This window comes from Neovison vison, chromosome 13, assembly GCF_020171115.1.
Source record: "Neovison vison isolate M4711 chromosome 13, ASM_NN_V1, whole genome shotgun sequence".
Classification (NCBI taxonomy): Eukaryota; Metazoa; Chordata; class Mammalia; order Carnivora; family Mustelidae; genus Neogale; species Neogale vison.
Window position 1 is genome coordinate 86,530,724 of NC_058103.1, and position 18,179 is coordinate 86,548,902.

The following is an 18,179-nucleotide window of genomic DNA, read 5'->3' on the forward strand; positions in this document are numbered from 1 at the left end:
GAAGGATCCAAATAGGCCCAGGCATTCTTTTTTTTTTTTTTTTTTAAATAAACAGTTTTATTATGGTGTATTTTGAATATCATCTACCCATTGCAAGTGTACGATTTAATGATTTTGAGGAAATTTCCCAAATGGTGCAACTGTGACTGTAAATCAGCTTTAGAACATTTTTATCACTGCAGTAAGATTGTTCCAGATGGTCTTTACCCAATTTTCCTCCCCTTCTTCTTGCCTATTTGACATCCATATATTTAATATGTACATATACCATCCCAGTTCTTCCATCTTGCTATCAAGAACAAACAAAAAAACCTGGTGATTCTAGGTAAGTAAAGTGCCCTGAGAAGAAAGCCGTGAGTGCCAGGCTGGAGAGGAGGGTTTGTCACAGTAGCTGGCCTGGCCTAGGGCCACAGGCAGGTTTCTCTTGGAAGGTGGGAAGGGCTCCAGGACATGGGGTGATGTCTTCACACGGACTCTGCCATTGCTGTAGGAGCCACCAGACTCTAGTCCCAAGTGAGACTTGGTAAATGTGGGCTGAGAGGGAGGTAGAGAAGACGGTGGGGCCTCGATCTCTGCGGTGGGAGAAGCGTCAGCACCAAGGCTGAGGTCAGGCTGTGGTGCCAAACCACAGGAGCAGGCCAGCAACTCCACCCTCGGCATCCCCGCCACATGGCCCTGGGCTGCTGACCTAAGCAGCCGCCCACACCCTGTTCACTGATCGGAGAACCAGCTTGGTCAGCAGGAGCTGATTAACTCTTGCAGACCCCAGCCACTCGGCTGAAGCCTATACTTCCTCTGTGCTTTGACTTTTCTCGATGAAGACTAACTTGGGAGCACATGGGGCTGGAGGGACGGGGAGAGCTACTCTGTGGTTTCACCCTCCGTGAGACTTTGGGTGGGCTGCGGCCATGTAGAAACTGCTTAGACCAGACACTGGGTCACTTAACTCTCATGCCCAGACCTGGAGGCCCGAGAGCGGCAGGCCCAGGCCCACGGCAGTGAGGAGGAGGAGGAAAGCAGGAGCACCAGGACACTGGAGCAGGAGGTGCGTCTGGGTGTGTTAGCCCAAATCCATCTGCAGGAAAAGGAGGAGGGTGGGCCTGGGTGGCTTTTGTGGCTGTGGACGGCATGCCCTTCCCTGTTCCTCCGTGGGGTCTGGGTAATCTGTCCGACCCGCAGGTTGCTGAGCCCTAGCTTGCAGGTGGAGCCTCCCAGGGACCTTCACAAGGTCAGCCAGCCTGGAATTGGATCTGCACAGAATTGTCACTCCCCCCCAACCCCGCTCTGCAGATCGAACGCCTTCGAGAAGAGGGCTCCCGGCAGCTGGAGGAGCAGCAGAAGCTGATCCAGGAGCAGATACGCCAGGAGTGGGAGCAGAGGTTGAGAGGTACGCATCCCTCACATCCCCTGACATCCTCTCTGAGGCAGATACCCAGAGCGACCGCACGGGCTATTTGGTGGAGTTGCTCTGGAGGTTTCCACCTGCTTGGAGCCCTGGGGGCACCTGACTCAGACATACGCCACCTGTCCCTTCTTCCCACCACTTCTCTGGGGCCTATTTGTTTTTCACTCTGCCTGAAATCTGCTGGCCCTGTTTGAGTCCGAAGCAGAGCTGACTCTATTTTAGAGCAGTTCGGTAGGGGGGAAGGTTCTGGGATACTTTGTTTCAGTAAAACTATGCTTTTGTTGGTAAAGTGCTAATAGTGTCCTTCAGCTGGGCAGACCGCCCCTGAGGGAACAGCTCCTCTGGGTGCGGGTGGGATTGCCTCTACTTCCCCCGTGAAGCTCATCAGCAGGGCAGATAGTGCTCTTGGTAAGGAGTGACTTTTTATAGGTCCTTCAGGCTCTGGGTTGTGTCTCCTTTAGAGAACCTGCTGCCTCCCTCGTATTCTACCTTGCTAATTTTCCCAAATTTTTTAGGAAAGTCAGAAAGTCCTGAAGGCAGAGGAACCCCTAAGCTAAAGGTGAGCCTTGTGGGACCCATGAGCCACTGCACAGTACCCCTTATCAATAAGAACAGATTCTTCTGGGGGTTCTAGGGGTCCTGGCAGGGATGCTAGGTCTCTGGGAGCCAGCACCACCTGCCAGGTCCTTCCAATCCTCCTGCTGCCTAGGGATCAGATCAGCCTCTCGGAGCTCACCCTGAAAAGCCCTCTTAGCCCTGGCAATTGCCGGGCAGCGCTCCCCAGAAACCCTGGAAGGGGAACATCTCGTGGGGGTGGAAGTGTGGTCTCAGGTGAGCAGGCCACCCTGCCTGTCTGTTTTCAAGAGAAACACATTTTTGCGGGGTCACTCCCTAGATGACAAGTGCCTAGAAGACCATCAAGGTGTTGCTCCACTCATTAAGCTCAGGTGCTGGCACTGTTCAGGCCGAGGTCAGAGTTTAATGGTGGTGCCCATTGCTGTCCTTGCAGCTAAAATGGAAGTGCAAGAAGGAAGATGAGTCAAAAGGCGGCTACTCCAGAGATGTTCTCTTACAGCTTTTCCAGAAGGTCTGCCCTGCCACCTTCCCTCTTTCCCATCACTTCTGCCCATACCTCAGCCAAAACCCTGAATCTCCACGCCTAAACTTCCCTTAATATCTCTGCCAGCCTTTTTTGCTGTCTCTCAGACCACAGGGCAGCCCAGAGGCTTTCTCCACCAGCGGCCATCTGGTTCTTGTGTTGCCATGTCCCCTCCAGTCTCGTGTCGCCCTCCCTGCCCAGCTCTGGACCTTGCCATCTGTAGTGTGTGGGAAGAGACGGGGTGGGAAGGTGGCACAGAAGCCCCATCCCCTTTCCCACCTTTGATGACAGTCTGAATCTTCAGTCCTTTGCCCAGGTCTCCTTTCCTTTGCTACCACATCGCAGCACAAATCTCCTTTCTTTCCCATCTCTGATCCCTCTCTGGGAATTTAGCAACAAAGCATTATCAGCCAGCCAAAAATGCCCCGGCAGGCCTCAGGCCAACCCAGACTTGTCTTGCTCCCAAAGGCTGAGCCATGCTTACTGGGACCCCCTTGTCCTTACAGTATGGAGAGGTGCTTAACCTGGTGCTTTCTAGTAAGAAGGCCGGCACTGCTGTGGTAGAGTTCGCAACCATCAAGGCTGCGGTGAGTGCTGGGGGAGGCTTTGGGGGTCCATGGTGGCCCCACTATTTCAGAGTAGGAGCCAGTACTGTGGGCCTTCTGAGCTTAGGTATCCATACTCCCAGAGGCTCCCCCACGCCCCCACCAATTCCCGAGAGTAGAGGCACAGCAAGTAAAGATAAGGGAGAGCAGAGGCCGACTCTGTTTCCTGCTTCACACCCTCTACCCTCCTTTGGGAGCTGGCATACCCTTCAGGAATGCTTTGCCTCTCTCCCCACTCCCAAGTTAGAAGGCTCATATCCCCCACTCACCCATGAGGAGGGTTAAAGCTTCAGCCCATCATTGTGTGAGGGTTGCTTGGTTTTGTCTGGAGGATGACAGTGCTGGTTCCTGGTTCTTTCTGCTGGTGTAGAGAGAGCCACTTTATGGCTGATTGGAGCCACGGGACCAGGACTGGGTACTGTGTTTGGCAGGAGCTGGCTGTCCAGAATGAAGTGGGCCTGGTTGATAACCCTCTGAAGATTTCCTGGTTGGAGGGACGACCCCAGGGTGGGAGGGACCCCAGCCACTCAGGACTGTCACAGGTAAGGAACCACACCTCCGTCAGCCGGGTCTGCTCAGGGTTTGTGGGACCTTTTCCTGTCTGGGCTCTGCTCGGGGCCCTTTCCTCCCAAATCCAGGTTGTCAGGAGCAGAGTGAGACTGGCAGGTTTGCCAGCCTAAACAGGACTGGGATTCTGTCCTGACTCTTTCTGTCTCTGAGTGCTAGGACCCCAGCCCACACAGAATACTTAGACCTTACTTTCCCGCCACAACCCGTGTCTGGCTGGGGCTCCTACCTTCACCCTGAGGGGCTTTTCTGGCCCCCAGGCTGCTTGGTTGTTGTGTGAAGCCCTGGGTGCTTTGACTACCTGGTGCTGCAGACAGCTTGAGTGCCCTCTTGTCCCCTGCCACTCCCACCAGCTCCTGTTCCCAGGGTGTCTGGGGCTGCCTGGGGCAGGGGCCAGCAGGCAAGAGGAAGCCGCCTCAGTACCAGCACTGGCGCCTCTGCCGGTTCCAGGGCGCTGCCTGCACAGATGCCTTGTGGTGTGGCACAGATCTGGCGCTGGCTCTCAGCCTTCCAGCTTTGTGAGGGTTTCTGTTTGCCACCTGCACACACCTGGCCCTGGTTACACTGGCCCACTTTGGCAGGACCGAGAGCCTTCGGGTCCAGAGCTGTCCCTTCCCTGAAATGAAATCTGTTGGGAGCCTCAGGCTGCCATGCTCACAGCCCACTCCGTGGGGGAGAGGGTCCCCAGGGTCCACAGGACTTTGCTCTCATTGCCTCAGCTGTGCCTGCTCTCCTTTGTGCTCTCAGCTGGCTGGGAGTGTGGCCCAGGACCTGGACAGAGGAGAAAGATGAACGGGTAGGAGCCCTTCCTTAGAGACCTCATTCCCCACTGTTAAGTTCCAGCATTTCACAGCCCCAGAGGACACTCCATAGGCCATGTTACAAAGGACTTTATTCATTTTCTCCTGCATCCAGAGGGGAGCCTTTGAACTCCGCAAGTCCACACAGAGGAGGGAAGAGGGAGGCTGTCGGTATGGGTATGGAAGCCGTGTGCGTCGAAGCTTCCTCTCCCTCTCTGCCAGGCTTGGAGAGGCCTGTAGTGTCAGAACCACGTGGCCAGCCAGTCTGAGTTCTGGTTGCAAGTCTTCTGGCCAGGCCATGAGACGGGGGCAGTAGCACAGCCCTTGGCCTTGACCAGTGGGCTGGCCCTGGGTAGCAGGCCCCCATCGTCAGGGGGCTTGGGCAAGGCAGAGCTCCTCAATCCTGGTGGAGGATTCTAGAGACCTGCTGAGCTGCTTCACAGTAACAGCCACAGGCTTCGTGTCCATTCCCGATCCAGTTCTCCTATGCTCTTGGGGCAGAAAGGGAAATCTGCCACTGTTCCCGCTACATTTCCCAAGGGTTCCCATCACTAAAATTCTGGGAACTGCCCCAAGCACCCCTTTGCAGGCTGTGCCTGTGCCTTTGGCTGCCATTCCCTATAGCCTTCTTCCTTGGGCACCAGGCGTGCTCTGGACAGCTGCCTTGGCGGCTTGTCTTGTCCCTTTTTGGCAAGTGATTTGTTTGCCCTTCCCCCTGAGTTGTACTGTGCACCTCTACCTGCCTCTCTTTTTTTACTCTGCCAGTCCCTCCCCTTCCCTGCAGGTCCTGTTTGTCCCCTTACCCCACTGCGCACTCATGGCTCCAGGCCATGGCCTAGACCCAAGCTGCCTGCTAGGGCTTTCTCCAGGGATGTTCATGTTCAGCCAGCACTGTCCAAAGTGGTAGCCATTCATTACGTGTGGCTGCTGAACATTTGAAATGTGGCTAGTGCAGCCATGGAACTAAATTCTTAATTTTACTTAATTTCAATTTGAACAGCCACACATAGTTAGTGGGTGGGACCCATTTTGCCTTGCCCTATCCTGTGATGCCTCTCTGTTAACAGTGGGTTCTGAGGGGCCGGTGCAGGACACCTGTCTGACCCGCGCAGTCTGCATGTCCTCCACTCCCCTGGACTCACCCCTTGTGCTGTCCTCCCCCTCTGCTGGCCTCCGCCCGGTCCCTGTGGTTACAGGCGTGGCCTCCCTTGCCCAGCCCAGCCAACTGCCTTCAGGGCTTCTGCCACCAAGTGCCCCCTCACAGCACTTCCAGCTTGCCTCTGTGCCTCCGCTCCCCGGTGATGTGGAGGACTTCAGGACCTGGAGGGCAGGCACGACCCTGGATTTCTCTCCCTAATTCTCCTGAATCTGCAGCTGTACCCTCCTTCCCGGCTTCCGGCTCTTCCAGTGACCCCACCTCTGCCCACCCGCACCCCATTCAGAAGCTAGGTTCGCTCGGAAATTGCTCCCTCAGCATCTGTAGAACTTCCTCAAGAAGTGAAATCCCCAGGTCCACTTTGAAGGAGAAGAAGGGATCACTGAGGTCTGGAGCAGGTGTCTCCTGGAAGGGGGGAGTGTCCAGAAGGTCATTGTCAGAGTAGTGGTGGAGGGCGCCTGCCAGGGAGAGCGCAGAAGGCAGGGTGGCCGAGTAGGCCGTGTGGTAGGCGGGCGGGGGCTCCAGGATGTTGGGGCAGCTGGAGCTCTCTCGGTAGAGGCGGGGAGGCTTGGGTGGGGCCAGCAGGGTGGCCCGGGGCTGCTCGTCCCCCCACAGAGGCAGGCGCCGGCCATCTGGCCGCCCTCGCAACTCCCGGATGACTTCTCTGTTGCTGTACTCCTCGTGGTCCCCGCCAGCCGTACTCGCCTGGCTGAGCACGCTGCCCTGTCGCCGGAGTCCCCGTGGCCGCCCCAGGCTCAGTCGCTTGAAGAAGGAGGCATTGCGGAAGGAGCCTTTCCGCCAGGTCTCCATGGCACGCAGGGGAGCCAGCAGACAAGCAGCCCAGTTCAAGAGTAGCTAGTCACCCTGGGGCCCCTGCTGGACCAGTGACTGGCTAGAGCATGGGGACAGCCCTGGCTAGAAGCACAGACTTTTGGCCAGCATGTTGGGCGGCAGCAAGAGGTCCTGGGACGAGGGTGCTTTTGTCTGGGAGAGCTGAGAGGTGGGAGTTCCTGGCAACAGGAGTTCCCAGAGGGATAGGCTTGGCCTGGTTACTTGATCGGACAATGGGGAAAAACCCCAGGAGGAAGAAGCAGCACTTACTGGAGTCGGAGTGCGGGCAGCCCCACCTGAAGTGCCAATGATGAATGTCGCGGTGCTGGTGCTGGAGCGGCCTGGGCTGCTTCCCTGGGGGCCGCCGCTCTGGGTGGGCCCTCGCTCACCTTGCCTTCCCGTCCCCTGAACTTGGCCTCTCCGCTGCAGCGCCCGGACTCTGATGAGTGGCTTGGCTGTTTGTGCCGGTGTGTGGCAGTGGGGATTGTTGTTTTCAGGTGACTCAGTCAGGTGGGAAGCCAGGTTTCATGCTCTTAGGTAATTGCAGCATCCGAGGGCTGGGATTGGGCCAGCTGTGGCCAACACCCCCGGGCACTGGGAGCTTCGGATTCCCCTGAGGACTCTCTGGGGGCAGCCCTGCTTTGTGCATCACCACTGTTGCTTCCTTTTCCCCCTGCAGCCTCTCTGCCTGGGGCCCTAACCCCCTTCAGCCCCCAAGTGTCTGCGAGGGAGGGGCCCCAGGAGGGTGGGTATTAATTGAAAGGCAGGCATGTGGAACAGTTGTTGGGGAAGGAAGAGAGACCTGTCACTAGTGTGGGTGACTCAGTCCTGGGGCCTGGTGACAGGCCCTCATTAGCCAAGCCTGCAGGTACGAGGGGGAAGAGGCAGAGGGTGTGTTAACGGGAAGCAGCCCCATGCCTATAAAGGGCTGGCCCCTCCCTCGGCTGGGCTCAGGACATGCCAGGGTGCCTCTAAGGTTTGCTCTGCAGGGCAGCCTTACCTTGGAAATGGGGGAGCTGCTCTCCCCTCGGCCTGACACCCAGTCTGGCAGTTTCTCATCTTCCTGGATTTACTCCCATAGCCTCAGGGCAGGAGGGAGCAGTTGAGGGCCAAGGTCCTGCTGCCTCCGGTCCTGCCTTGCTCCAGTCCTTCCCCTTGGGTCACCTGCACCTTCTTTGGGGTCCCCCCGCTGTGGAAAGGGCTGAGCCACACAGGGCTGCCTTGAAGTGTCAGCTGTGCCCTGGGCCAGGTTAGGTAGGTGGGCCTGGCTGGGAGGGCTCTTGTTCTCTGAGATGCCACAGGCTGGGCCAGACAAGGAGGCTGGAACGGTCAGAGAAGTGGCGGGCAGTGGGGGGTGGTGGTCCTGGGCTGAGTCACACTTCCTGGTTCTGTACAGCCCTAACCTCAAACCAGTTGGCCATGGTCTGGCATCTTAACCCAGGTCACTCCCTTCATATTCCCCAGGTCACTGACCATTGAACCTCCCCCAGCTTATTAGTGAGCAAGCACTCGCTGGGTCTGCCGCAGGACAGGCTCTGCAGTTGGCTGTGTCCGCACCCCCTGGCCTGGCTCACTGTGTGCCAGCTCAGGTGGGCCTCACTCTTCACACAGCTTTAGCTATACTGATGGAAGAAGTGCTTTGGTCCCTGCGGTAGACCCTATGGCAGTGTGGGGTTGGAGGAGGTGGGAGGATCGGAGCTCCATTGCAGAGCTGCCTCTTGGGCCCACAACACTGGCATGTTGGGTTGGTTGTTTATTAGTCTTTTGATTATTAACATATAGCACTGCTTACTCCCCCGCACTGTGCTGGCAAGATCATAAAAGAAAAAGGCACGGGCCCTGCCCTCCAGCAGGCCTGGTGTGTATTTTTAGGAGGGGAGTGGCCTCATGCGTGTTTCTCTCTCCTTCCAGTGCGGGGGCTGATGGAGGCTGGCTCTAGGGCAGGGCTCCCCGCTCTCGTGTCCAGGCAGGAGCCAAGTGTGCACCGCGGGAAGGTGGGCAGCCGGGAGGGGGTGGTGGTCTCGCAGAGCCCAGGGCATTTCTGTCCCTCTGACAGTGTCATCACTGGAAACCTGTGAGAAGCAGGAGCCACAGGAGGCGGAAAGGAGTGTCAAATAAAGGGCGGGGAGGCAATGAAGGGTGACGGCCTGGCGGGCGCATGGAGTGATTCAGCCCAAGATGGAACAGGGCTGACTGTGGGTGGAAGGCCTCGGGGGTGGGGGCTGATAGCTGCTCCGGATGGAGGGGAGGAGGGCCCGCTGAGAAGTATGGGGCCTCCTCACTCCCTGACTCAGGACTAGTTCTGCCTAGGCCAGCCCTCCAAGTCTGGAATGTGGGGCTGCACCCTGCTGCCCTGACCGACTTCCCCTGGTTGCCCCCTGCCCCCCAGGGCTCAGTGCTGTCCGAGAGGGACTATGAGAGCCTCGTCATGATGCGCATGCGCCAGGCAGCGGAGCGGCAACAGCTGATCGCCCAGATGCAGCGGGAGGACGAGGTGGGGCAGCCCACGTAGTCTTCTAACTCCAGCCCACTCACCCACAGCCCCCTTCTTGAACGTCACCAATAAACCTTTCTTTTTTCTTTTTCTTGTTTTTTTTTTTTTTTTTTTTTTTTACAAGAATCTACCTCTATTGCATGTGTAGGTGTAGGGTGCTGGCCCGACCAGGCGCGTCCCTGGTTCCTGGACTCTGCCCGAGAGGGTTCCACCCAGGCCTGGCTCTCCCTCCCCGGGAGTGAGCCGACCCCCAGGGAGGGGCTCTGCGCAGTGAAAGTCAGTGGGCCAGCAGAACAGAGGAGCAAGCACTTGACACAGGCCTTTATTGGCTTGGACCAGGTACGCAGGACCCTCCTGCCCAGTCCTGGGCTGTGCTCCTTGGGGGCTCCCAGTTCCTGGCCAGGGACAGCCTGGCTCTTTCGGGCCCCTCAGCCTGCGCACAAAACACGGCCTCCTCCAGGGCTCTCAGCCAGGCCAAAAAGCTGGAGGGGCAGCTGGGAGCACCAGGGCAAGGGCCCTACCCTCTCACCCCATCCTCTAGGGCAGAGGCAGGATTCAGAAAAGGCCAGTGGTGCCCGGCTAAGGAAAATGACAATTTGGGAAGAGAGGGGCCAGGCAGTGAGTGAATGGGGACTCAGGATCAGGGCCCGTGGCATCCGCTCAAAAAAGGGGTGCTCTGTGTGCTCCTCAGTGTGAGACGGTCACTCCTTGTGCAGGCACCACACCAGGGTCTGGCCCACCCCCGTCATGCTCAGCACACGGAAGCCCCTGCGTTCCAGTTTGTCCAGCACTATGCGAGGAGGATCGCTGACAAAGTACTCATAACTGTGAAGAGAAGGGGGAGAGGGGACAGCGTCAGAGGGCACGCAGCACCAACTCCCCGCACAGGTGTCTGCTGATGACAAGGCTGGGTCAGGAATCCTTGTCCTGATGGATACTTGCTGGGTGCCTTCTAGTGCCAGGCTAAGTGCACACTCCCTGCCGCCTCCCCCGCCAAGCACTGGGCTTGCATATCTTGTTCCTTCCACCCAACAACCTAAGGAAGGTACCATGATTGCTCCCATTTTATAAACAAGAAATCTTGGAGGAGTTAGGTAGCTTTCCAAATGTCATTGGGATCGCAGAACCCACGTTAGTCTGACGATAGCCCCATGTGCATGGGGCCACTGCGCTATTCAGGAGGAATGGCCTGTTCTCTCCAGGGTGCCCCCCAGGGCTCTGCCCCCTCTTGCTGCCCTGCCTGTCCCATGGTCCTGGAGCAGCAGGTTGACCCCTAATAGCTCCTGGCTCTGGGTGCTGCTCTCTGGCATAGGGAATGCTGGCTGTCCCTTCTTTCAGGGCTGATTGACTGTGAAGGGTTGTCAGTCAGATAAAGGGTTCAAGCCCCAAGCTGGGCATCTGGAGGCAAATGCCTCCTGGTAAAGGAATGGGGTTGGGTTCGGCCCTCCAACTCTGACCCAGGGGGCTGGAGCCAGCTTGCCTCCTTTCTCCCCTCTTTGAACTGGGGCTCATTCTTGCAGCACTTCTCTCGAGCTCCAAGCCTGTGGAGCTGGTGTGAAGAACGCCAGGGGAAGTGGCCAAGTCCCCAGGCAGCAGCCGAGCTGAAAGTAGGACCCACGCTGCCTGCTGCCTTTTTGTAGAGTTTAGCTATCTTACTTAGCCAGCCGGAGGGAAACCTTTCTCTCTGTGCTGGTCTTTGTCTCAATGGGGTCCAGCTCTGAGATGAGAGGGCAGGGCAAGGAGCAGTCCACTTATGGAGTCCTCCACACAGCTGGACTCTGTCCTCGGGTTTCCTTGTGAAGGGAGGGCCAGTGAGAAAGCTTTCGGAGCAAGCTGGGGGGCTGCGGTAAAGCCACAGGCAGGACTGACCCCACAGAGGACAGAGCCCCATGAAGCAGGCAGGGCCTCTGAGGCTGGGCACTGGCATCGTCCCTGGGCTTGGCTGTGTAAAGGAAACAGGGACAGTGCTTGGGGGCCTGCAGGGGGAAGATCCTTAAGAATGCCGCTACTTACAAGTTGTTTCCCAAGGCGCTTCTCTTGGAGGCCCCCAGATACTGCATCAGCTCTGGATCTGAGTGTTCATCGCCCACCATGGTAGGGCCCACCTCCTGCAAGACAAGCCACAAGGGCTGCTTGGCTGGCTGCCAGGGAGAGGGAGAAGGGCTCTCTGCCCTTCCTCCCCTGCCTGTTGGCCCTGAGCCAGTTCAGGTTTGGACAGGGTGCTGAGGAAAACGGGGGGCTGAGCATGAGCTGGGAAAGGGTGGAGCCCTCAGTGATCAGGCCAGGCGCTGTGAGGCGTCCCTAGCCCTTCCAAGCCAAGCTGGTCATTGCCTGCCTCCTGGCATCTTCCTGCCGGGCATCACTACCCGTGTTTGTGTGTCTCAGAATCACCTGGAAAACAAACGAAAACCGGTCCACACAAAAACTGGTACGGGAGTGTTCATCGCAGCATTATTCACAAGACCCCAAAAGGGGGAGACAGCCCAAGTGTTTGTCATCTGACAATCGGATGAACTGATGGAGCCACACAGTGGGATCGTACCCAGCAAAACAGAGGCATGGGTAAGTACCTGTGCCCCCTACAATACAGATGAACTTCGAAAATGCACAAGTGAAAGAAGCCAGACATGGAAGTAATTAGTGGTTACCTAGGGCTGGGGGGCTCAGGTGCAGTGAGGAGTGACTGCTAAGATACAGGGCATGGGTACAGGGTGTCTTTTCAAGGGAATGGAAATGTTTTAAAGTTGGTTGTAGTGATGGCTGCACGACTCGAGTATGCTTTAAAAAATAAGGAATTGTACACTTTAAATTGGTGTGTTCTTTGAGATGTATGCTATATATATCAGTAAAGCTGTCATATATATTATATAATTATATATACTATTTAATAATATATACACATATGTGTGTGTATGTGTGTGTGTGGGTGTGTGTGCACATTTTTTTTTTTAATTGCCTGAAGAGCACTGAATTCCCCAGCCCCAGGAGTAGAGAGTATTTTGGGAGGTCTAGGAAGGGACCCAGGAGTGCACATTTTAACTGGCCAAGTAACTGGTTCTCTAGGGCACTGCCAGGACCTCACCTGTCCCATGGCAACCCCACCACCTGCACCCACTGACTCCATCTCGGGACCTGTGCATGCGCTGATGGGGTGGGAAAGAACGGAGGTGCCGGCTGGGCTGCCCAGTTGAACCATTCTGAAGTTAAAAGGGGATTCCTGGGGCGACCAGGACTGTCTTGGATGAGGAAATTGTACCCAGAGAAAGGAGCATCGCTTCTGACTCTAACCACAGGTTCTGTCTCCCTTCTTTCTCTCCTAAAGGTTTTCTGGAAAGGGTGCTGTTAGTAGCTGTGGATGGGCCAGGCCCTTGCCATAGGTGTTTTAGTGTCTTAGCACGTTGTTTTCTTTTCCAAATCTCTTTTCCCCAAAGTATTTCCACTCCCACCCACCCACCCTCACCCCAACCCCTGCGGAGTCGCTCTCTGTAGGGCAATGGGTGCTGTACGCATGAGGCCAGGCCTTCCTGGCTTCCTTGGATGGGCAGGTAGGACAGGAGCCTCAAGGGCCCTGAGCTCACTCCGCCGGCGGGGACGCACGCACCCTACCCGCTTAGCGGCCCTGGAAGCGCGTGAGGACCAGAACTTCTCGAACCCCGCGATCCCAGCCGAGTCCGCTTACCCAGCCCCCAACCTGCGGCCCGAGGGGGCGTGTCCCGGGCGGCTTCCGGGTCCAGTCACCGGCGGGCGCTGCCCGAGAGGGAGGCGCCAGGGTGCGGTGGAAGCTCTCTCTGCCCCCGTCCGGCCCCAAACAACTCCATCCCAACTCGCAGGGCGCGGGTACTCACCATGCGGATCTGGGTGCTGATGAGCACGTAGGGCATGGTGCGCGCGTCCCGGCCGGGCTCCCACCCAGGGCTTTGGGCTCTGCGCCGACGATGCCAGCCTCTCGAGCTCCGGGACTGCGCCCGCCGCCCAGAGTCCAGTTACTCCAGCTCTGGCCTCGGGCGGTGCCAATCCGAGTGCGCCCGGCCCGTGACTGCCGCGACCGGCCAATCGGGAGCGGGCACCCGTGACGCGCCCCCGCACTTGACGATTTGGTCCGCCTCCTGCCCTCAGGGCCGTGCTCTGGGACATTGCCTTGGGACGTTGGCGCGCACCCTCTGCCTGGAGTGGGGGGTGGTCCAGCGGGCTAGGCGGGCTGCGGCGGGGCGTGCTGTAAAGCGTGCGTGTTGACCGTGCTCCCGCTTTCTGCAACATCTTGGGCACTAGGTTCCAAAGTCCTGCTGGTCCCCGTCCCCGTCGAAGCAGAACAGGAAAGAATCCGGGTCTCTCCCGAAAGGTCCCTCCCAAGCTCAAGCCCTCCCCACCCAGGGACGCCTCTAAAGCTCTTAGTGGATCCCCACTTCTGGTCCCCAGGACACATTCTCCGGGGGCTCCGTCAGCGCACGGGAGACAGGAGTGGGACGCTTGTGGCTACAGCTAGAATAACTACTTCGTGTGCACCGCGCCTTGCCTCCTCCCTGACTGTAATTCCTAGTGCAACGGCCGAACCTTGCATTTCTGTGCTCCCATAGGTAAATCTATAGAGGAACCTCATGAGCGTTTGGCTGTGTGTCAGTCCCCGAGCGATTTAAACCAATGGAATCTGGCTCCCACTTTGGAGAGCTTCCCGCGAAGCTGGAGAGATGCAGCGCACGCGCGCGCGAAATCACAAGGCAACAATTGAGGCAAAAAGAAACTACGTTCCCGGACACCAGCCCCGATCAGAGGGCAGCAAGTGCACTTGGTGTGTCCACGCCCTCATCTCGGTGTTTCAAAATCTGAAAATTCAAAAGATTCTCTACCCGCCTTGTGATTGGTTCTCTAAAAAACAAAACAAAATAGAACAAAAGAAAAAATAGCCTGTAACCTTCTCTGGCCCTTGAACAATCTTCTCGTCCCTGAAGGGCCCTTACAGGCCTGCTCTGTGCCTCCAGCAGCTTGACAGATGTGGGGAGCACTGGAAGGGAAAGAGGCAGTTATAATCCTAAAGGACTCTTTGAGGTTTGTTTGACTATTCTGTACTCCCTCCGCCTATTCTCCACCTCCAAGACTAACACTTTAGCTGGAGAGAGAAGATCCTCATGTCTAACGAAGGAGTCATTAAGATTAATACTCAGGCCATATAAAGAACTCCAACAAATCAACAACAAAAAAGATAAATCAATAGAAAAAACATGGGCAAATGACTTGAATAGGCACTTTCAAAAGAGGGAATGGAAATGGCCGGTAAACCGATAACATGATGTCCAATATCACTAGAAATTCCAGAAATGCAAATCACACTGTATTTTATTTTCTATTTTAAAGAGTCATTTTTTTTTTGAAGATTTTATTTATTTGACAGACCATGACCTGAGTGGAAACCAAGAATCTGAGGCTTAACCAACTGAGCTGCCCAGGTGCCCCTCAAACTATACATATATTTTTAAAAGATTTTATTTATTTATTTGAGAGGGAGAATGAGGGAGAGACAGAGCATGAGTGCAGGGAGGAGCAGAGGGAGAGGGAGAAGCAGACTCTCTGCCGCAGGGAGCCTGATGTGGGGCCTGATCCCAGGGCTCTGGAATCGTGACCTGAGCCAAAGGCAGACTCTTAACCAACCCAGTCACCCACGTGCCCCTCAAACTACATTTTAAACCACAATGAGATACTACTATAATGATTTGCTAAATTAATAGATAAATCTGTAAACACTGAGTGTTGGTGGAAAGGTCTAACAATGGGAACATTACTGTTGGGACTGGAAAGTGTTATGATTGATAAACCTTGGAAAACAACGTAGCTTCATCTAACAAAGCTGAAATTGTGCATGGGTATGACCTAGCTAAACCCAACCTAGATAGACCTCAGGAAAACTCACTCATCAGGATGCATGTATAAGATTATCATATCATAAGCCACCTGGGTGGCTCGGTCGGTGAAGGGTCTGCCTTCATCCAAGGTCATGATCCCAGGGTCCTAGGATCGAGTCCCACATCAGGCTCTCTGCTCAGTGAAGAGCCTGCTTCTCCCTCTCCCTCTACCTGCCATTCTGCCTACTTGTGATCTCTGTCAAATGAATAAATAAAATCTTTAAAAAAAAAAAGAGTGGAGGGGGCGCCTGGGTGGCTCAGTGGGTTAAAGCCTCTGCCTTCAGCTCAGGTCATGATCTCAGGGTCCTGGGATCGAGGCCCGCATCGGGCTCTCTGCTCAGCGGGGAGCCTGCTTCCTCCCCTTTCTCTGCCTGCCTCTCTGCCTACTTGTGATCTTTGTCTGTCAAATAAATAAATAAAATTCTTAAAAAAAAAAAGAGTGGAGTGAGTTTTTGGTTGATTGATACAACAGAAACTGCAGAGCCATAAAAAATGCGAAGTACACAAGTAAATTGTGGAAAAGAGAGAATAATTCTACTTACAGCTCACAACTTGCCAAACTAAATAATACATTGTTTGGGGATAAAAATATAAGGTTAAATTACACATCAATAAAAAATATGTGGTGAAATTATAACGAAGAGTAAGGGAATGATAAATGTAATATTTAGGGCAGTGTTCACCTCTGAGAGAAGTGAAAGGGACTAACTAGGCAGGGACAGCCATGCTGGAGTCTTAGAAGGCAAAAGTGATGTTCTCTTTCTCACACTAGTACCTGGATTATACAGGGTTATACATGTCTTCAATCCTTATTGTATTATAAATACCCTTTTTAGCTATTAAATATTTAATAATAACAATTTTTAAAAAAATATATTTATTTGACAGAAATCACAAGCAGCAGAGAGGCAGGCAGAAAGAGAGGGGGAAGCAGGCTCCCTGCTGAGCAGAGAGCCCGATTTGGGGCTCAATCCCAGGACCCTGAGATCATGGCCTGAGCTGAAGGCAGAGACTAACCCACTGAGCCACCCAGGTGCCCCAATAAGAACAATTTTTTTAAGTGTCAACTACCTTAGTGGTCAGGTAGTGGTCAGGGGGTAATGCCACCATCCCAAGGCATTTGACTATGTTGCCTGTCTTGGAAGAGCCAGGTGGGTAGAGGTTGGCCTATTTGGAGCAGAGATGAGAGCAGGAATCTGGGGGCTGCTGCTCTCCTCTCTCAGGCTGGGCTGGAGCGAAGAGGAGATGGGAAGGCAGTGCCGTCTTAGATGGCCAGGGCTTTATTACATTTGCAAAACTGGTCTGCAGATGCTACAGAAGATAGAAAGATCCATCCAGAATCCCCCCCACCCCGCTGCTGAGTGCTCTGGCAGCCACGTGCCCACCAGATAACATCTTTAATATCCAGAGGGAAATGAATTCCCCTGCTTGGTCTGCCCATCTGGCCTCGCCTCTTGCCACAATCCATTTATCTGGCAGATCTTCCTCCCCTGCAGGAAGAGAAGAAATTGTTCTTCCACAAGTTAGTTTTTCATCATGAAGACATTGTCTGGGTGGTGGGGCCTGGGTACTGGTTATTCCTTCTTTCCTTCCTCCCTCCACATTCAGCTTCTGTGGGTCGCTTCTGCACTGGAGTTCCTGGACTATGGAGATGAATTGAGCATGAACCCCAACCTGGAAGAGTGAACACACTGGTGGGGTAGCCAGACTAGAAAGCAGATACTCATGTAACCAAGTGTAGTGGAGGTAACCAAGCCTCGGAAACAAAGAAAAATTAAAAGATTAAGCCCACCAAGGTTGTTGTAGTCTGGAAAGGTTCCCCAAAAGAAATTACTTTTTATTCTCTCCAAAAATTAATATTGTCTTACTACTGAAGATACACATGCTTATCTCAGAAAAATGAGAAAAAATTAGGGGAAAAGTATATTAAAAGCACTCTTTTCTTACCAAGACAATTATAATTCATGTTTTTAAGAAGATACCAGTTGAACTGAATCATTAGAAATGAATAGGAGAGGTATTGGTAAATTCCTATTCCTTAAACTGTGGGGTAGGAACCTTGTTGCCTTTAAATTATTCCTTACAATGTACATTACATTAAATGTACTCTCTTATTTGTAAAATATCTCACAATTAAAAGGTAAATAGGGGTGCCTGGGTGGCTCAGTGGGTTAAGCCTCTGCCTTTGGCTCAGATCATGATCTCAGGGTCCTGGGATCCAGCCCTGCATTGGGCTCTCTGCTCAGCTCTCTCTCTCTATATATATATCTCTCTATCTCTGCCTGCCTCTCTGCCTGCTTGTGATCTCTCTCTCTGCCAAATAAATAAATAAAATCTTAAAAGGTAAATAAATATAATATCTAGACGAGGATTTAAGGAGGACTCATTTAGATAATTCACCTGTCACTAAACGAAATTTTAACTTGAGAGAAATGTTGGTGGTAAAACTGGAATCATAGTCCTGTATTTTCAGTTTTTAAAATTATAAGAAGTTGCATAAAATCTCAAAAGTTTAAAGTGGAATTATAAAAATCAATGGGCCATGGTGGTATTAACCTTAAAAATAAAACTGCCAGGGGCGCCTGGGTGGCTCAATCATTACCCCAGGGGTAATGGTCATGACCCCAGGATCCTGGGATCCATCCCTGCATCAGGCTTCCTGTTCCATGGGAAGCCTGCTTCTCCCTCTCCCACTCCCTCTGCTTGTGTTCCCTCTCTCACTTCGTCTCTCTCTCTGTCAAATAAATAAATAAAATCTTTATTTTTTAAAAAGATTTTATGGGGCGCCTGGGTGGCTCAGTGGGTTAAAGCCTCTGCCTTCGGCTCAGGTCATGATCCCAGGGTCCTAGGATCGAGCCCTGCGTCGGGCTCTTTCTTGGCAGGGAGCCTGCTTCCCCCCCGCCCCCCCCCGCCTGCCTCTCTGCCTACTTGTGATCTGTCTCTGTCAAAGAAATAAATAAAATCTTAAAAAAAAAAAGATTTTATTTATTTATTTGACAGACAGAGATCACATGTAAGCAGAGGCAGGAAGAGAGAGCAGGGGAAGCAGGGCTCGCAGGACCCTGGGATCATGACCTGAGCCCAAGGCAGAAGCTTTAACCCACTGAGCCCCCCAGGTGCCCCATAAATAAAATCTTAAAAAAAAAAAAACAAAAACTGCCAATTGTTTTACCAACAAAAACATAGGTTTATTCAGGGATAGCAGAGGTTTGTAATCCAGGACAAGAAAGCTACAGCAAAACCAGAGGCAAGTTCAACAAACAAAGGAGAGAAATGTTATTTTACGGAAAAGAAGGAGGAAGTTGGGAAGAGTTGTTTTGAACATCAA

At 53.9% G+C, this 18,179-nt stretch overlaps 3 protein-coding genes across 7 annotated transcripts in view; 1 reads left to right on the forward strand and 2 right to left on the reverse strand.

The window, feature by feature from the left end:
* The window catches only part of DNAJC17 (DnaJ heat shock protein family (Hsp40) member C17), a 39,817-nt gene extending 25,493 nt beyond the window's left edge, over positions 1–14,324 (forward strand). The window contains exons 5-12 of one of the 5 annotated variants that reach the window (XR_006381774.1): positions 960–1,045; positions 1,291–1,387; positions 1,921–1,964; positions 2,415–2,492; positions 3,011–3,091; positions 3,541–3,651; positions 11,343–11,519; positions 13,532–14,324. Coding sequence is in view for 4 of the 5 variants with exons in the window: in XM_044231982.1 (XP_044087917.1) it covers positions 960–1,045; positions 1,291–1,387; positions 1,921–1,964; positions 2,415–2,492; positions 3,011–3,091; positions 3,541–3,651; positions 8,853–8,975 (620 nt within the window). In the remaining variant the exon portion in view is untranslated. Of the gene's footprint in view, positions 1–959; positions 1,046–1,290; positions 1,388–1,920; positions 1,965–2,414; positions 2,493–3,010; positions 3,092–3,540; positions 3,652–4,423; positions 6,125–8,374; positions 8,596–8,852; positions 9,048–11,342; positions 11,945–13,531 lie in introns of those variants that run through there. The other 4 variants (XM_044231983.1, XM_044231982.1, XM_044231985.1 and 1 more) reach the window with 4 other exon arrangements.
* C13H15orf62 (chromosome 13 C15orf62 homolog) lies at positions 5,915–6,442 on the reverse strand. Its single transcript, XM_044231986.1, has one exon. It carries the CDS (start codon positions 6,440–6,442, stop codon positions 5,915–5,917), a length of 528 nt encoding a protein of 175 aa, XP_044087921.1.
* On the reverse strand, positions 9,260–12,967 carry GCHFR (GTP cyclohydrolase I feedback regulator). Its single transcript, XM_044231987.1, has 3 exons — positions 12,803–12,967; positions 10,971–11,065; positions 9,260–9,782 (listed from the first exon to the last, which is right to left on the reverse strand). The coding sequence occupies exons 1-3, from the start codon at positions 12,836–12,838 to the stop codon at positions 9,659–9,661; spliced, it is 255 nt and encodes an 84-aa protein (XP_044087922.1). The 5' UTR covers positions 12,839–12,967; the 3' UTR covers positions 9,260–9,658.
* Positions 14,325–18,179: the final 3,855 nt, after the last annotated feature.

Bases quoted from the DNA above. Each gene is read 5' to 3' on its own strand.
- C13H15orf62 (XM_044231986.1), bottom strand. From the start codon at position 6,442: ATGGAGACCTGGCGGAAAGGCTCCTTCCGCAATGCCTCCTTCTTCAAG.
- GCHFR (XM_044231987.1), bottom strand. From the start codon at position 12,838: ATGCCCTACGTGCTCATCAGCACCCAGATCCGCATG. The intron at 11,066-12,802 runs GTGAGTACCCGC...CTTGTCTTGCAG, and splicing joins TCAGCACCCAGATCCGCATG to GAGGTGGGCCCTACCATGGT. The intron at 9,783-10,970 runs GTAAGTAGCGGC...TTCTCTTCACAG, and splicing joins AGCGCCTTGGGAAACAACTT to TTATGAGTACTTTGTCAGCG.